The sequence below is a fragment of the Belonocnema kinseyi genome, chromosome 7 (genome assembly GCF_010883055.1).
Source record: "Belonocnema kinseyi isolate 2016_QV_RU_SX_M_011 chromosome 7, B_treatae_v1, whole genome shotgun sequence".
Lineage (NCBI taxonomy): Eukaryota > Metazoa > Arthropoda > Insecta > Hymenoptera > Cynipidae > Belonocnema > Belonocnema kinseyi.
The window spans coordinates 83,007,802-83,010,858 of NC_046663.1; the positions used below are offsets into that span (position 1 = coordinate 83,007,802).

At 33.6% G+C, this 3,057-nt stretch overlaps 1 protein-coding gene across 5 annotated transcripts in view; it reads left to right on the forward strand.

The window, feature by feature from the left end:
• LOC117176035 (inositol 1,4,5-trisphosphate receptor) overlaps window positions 1-3,057 on the forward strand; it is a 149,557-nt gene that overhangs the window by 106,922 nt on the left and 39,578 nt on the right. For all 5 annotated transcript variants that reach the window (XM_033366010.1, XM_033366011.1, XM_033366013.1 and 2 more), the window contains one exon: window positions 1,313-1,500. In XM_033366010.1, the coding sequence (XP_033221901.1) occupies window positions 1,313-1,500 (188 nt within the window). The remainder of the gene's footprint in view (window positions 1-1,312; window positions 1,501-3,057) is intronic.

The window sequence follows — 3,057 nt, forward strand, 5'->3', positions numbered from 1 at the left end:
TCGACTGTAAAAGTCGGAATTAATACGTCGACTGTAAAAGTCGGAATTAATACATCGACTGTAAAAATCGAAATTGATACATCGACTGTAAAAGTGGGAATTAATACGTCGACTGTAAAAGTCGGAATTGATTCATTGACTGTAAAAGTCGGAATTGATACATCGACTGTAAAAGTCGGAATTGATACGTCGGCTGTACAACCCTGACCATAGAGATCTGAAATGATATTTGAACTATAGAAGACGGAATTATGTAATATGAATAGCTTGACTGTTCTGCAGCCGGTAAAAGAAAAAACCTGTCAACTGTTGTGGATTGCAAACTAACCGTCGATAAAGAAGATGATCTCCTAGCGACTGTCTATAACCCGGTACACATTGCGGCTAATCTTAGTCGCATCCTACTTGTTATGCAAATATTTCCAAATGCTCAAATTTATTTTAAATTCACCTGATTTCGTTCCCCGTGGTGTATGAGATCGGCTTGAAGATCTTCTACTGGTCGAGGATCTGCTGCGGGGACGAAGAGATCCAGCGAGGGATCTCGACGATCTCGATGTATGGCTACTGTTTCTGCTTGAAGAACCCGATGCTGAGATGCGAGACGCTCTTCCTCGACGATGTGAGCGGGATCTCATTCTGCAACGTCTCCTGGAAACGCTCCTAGATCGATTTCTGTTCTTAGAGCAGTCTTTCTTTTCACACGAACATATCCGCCGTGGATATCGAGAGCTTTTTAAGCTTTTTACGCCTCTTCCTCACATATTGCTGCAGCTCCTGAATTTGGTTCTGTAGCTCAGCAATCTGCTGTTCTGATTTTCCCATTTTCTTTTAACGAAACTCAATTAATGTTTAAAAAAATACGAAAAAACTATACTTTCACTCTGTGCCGTGTGGCCACCGCGCACAACGAATGGTTTATGAGGCTAGAAACACGAAACACGAGAGAGAGGAAACTAGAGGTTTTTCTCTCTGTTATAAACTCTGAAAGTTGTGGCGCATCGCGAAACGAAGAGGTACTACGTACGTAATCATCGAAGAACGAGGCTGAGTATAATTTCATTATTCTTTGTATTATATGATTTAAAAGTCAATTAATTTCTTGCAAAACGTTTTGCTGACTTTTATCGACTTCCGCAATTTATAATATATGTGAAAAAACCGTGGGTTTTGCAAAGAAAGTTAATTTTTTTTTAAAACTGGAGAAATGACGAATATGCACCGGAAGAATCGGGAGAAAACCGGGATACAAAAATTTTTTAAAAGTGGCCATCCTGATGTAAATCTAAATTTGTAATTTTGATTTATGCAGCTGATGAGATTAGACCGCAGCATTATTGAAGGATTGCAAGACATAGTTTCTCTCCTAGAAGAGCAATTGAAGCCTTTGGTACAATCGGAATTATCACTTCTCGTGGATATTCTCTACAGACCAGAATTACTTTTCCCAGCAGCCACTGAAGCTAGAAGAAAATGCGAGAATGGTGGATTTATTCACCGGTAAGAAAAAAAATCTCTGATTCGTTTAATCTAATTAAGGGGTCTTTTATAAACTAAGTCAACCAATTTTAGGCTACTTTTTACCCCCAACTTCTTCCAAATAATATTAATGTAAATGCAATATAAAACAATTTATATTCCTAAAATTTAAGTCGAAATATGTATTAAATTTCGAACAAACAAAATGAATTTTCGAACTAAAACAAAACGAGTTTCCAAGAAAAATATTATCTACTTAACAGTTGAATTTTCAACTTATGAAGGATAAATTTACTAATCAAAAATGCACTAGTGATATTTTCAGATAAAAATTAATTGTTAACCAAAAAACCTTAAATTTTTTAACAAAAATAATTCCATTTTAGTCCAAAGAGAGTTTTTAATCAAATAGTTAAATTTTCAACCAAAAAGATGAATTTTCGAGCAAGAACATTTATGTTTTGCCATTAAAAAAATACGAATTTTCAACAAAATACCTTTATTTTCAACCAAATTGTGGAATTTTCAACCTGAAAATATCATTTTTTTAAAACAAAAATTAATTTTCTACCAAAAGATCGATTTAAACCAAAATACTATCCTATAAAGAACTCGGTCTTTTTAAAAAACAAATATTAAAAAAGCCTGTTCTACCAAATTGTTGAATCCTCAACCATCCAGATTAATTTAATACAAAAAACGGTTGTATTTTTAACCAAAAAGGATGAATTTTCAGCGAAGAAAATTAATTTTGAACAGAAAGGACACTTTTTTAACAAAATACATAAGTTTTCTACTAGAAAAAATCAATTTTAAATAAAAAAATCTGCCCGTTGTGTGGGCACATTCTCTTCGCCCTCGGAATTTTATTTTTTGCAATTGGAATGGTTGAATGAAATTTGATCAAAAACATCTTTTTTAGATCCCAATATTTGTTTGCATCTTCATGTTCTGAATATTCGACGTAATTAATTAAACAATAAAGACCTACAATATTTTTTTCAGACATTCTTCCCTATCTTTAGTTGTTATTTTTTGTGGATAAGATAAAATATCCTACAAAAATTCTTTTAGATTGCTTACAAGAAAATAAAAAAAACGTGGTGACATAAACGCGGGTTTGCGTTGGTACATCATGAATTATTGAGTATTCATCATAGTAGGGATAAAGTAAAAAAATCTTGGGTAGAAATATTAAATCATACTTATAATGATCTCAATTTAATTATTAAGGGCATGTGACACAGCTAAATACCTATATTACCGATCACAGTTTTTCAGTTCACTGAATGTTCTTTTGAACTTAAGAACTTTTTTTGTAAATAAAATATCGAGCTGAAACTTTGGGAAATGTATTAGAGTACAATAAAGTACGTTTAGGTACTGCATTTTGGTAGGAACTTCACAGAAAATTATTTCATCTTTTTTCTGAAAAAATATTTCAACAATCAATTCCAACGGCATCAGCCGGTAACCTTGTAGACGAAAATACGAAACCTGGCGGCCACTAGGCGAGGCTCTAGAGATTTCGTATTTTCGTGTACAACGTTACCGGCTGATGCCGTTGGAATTGATTGT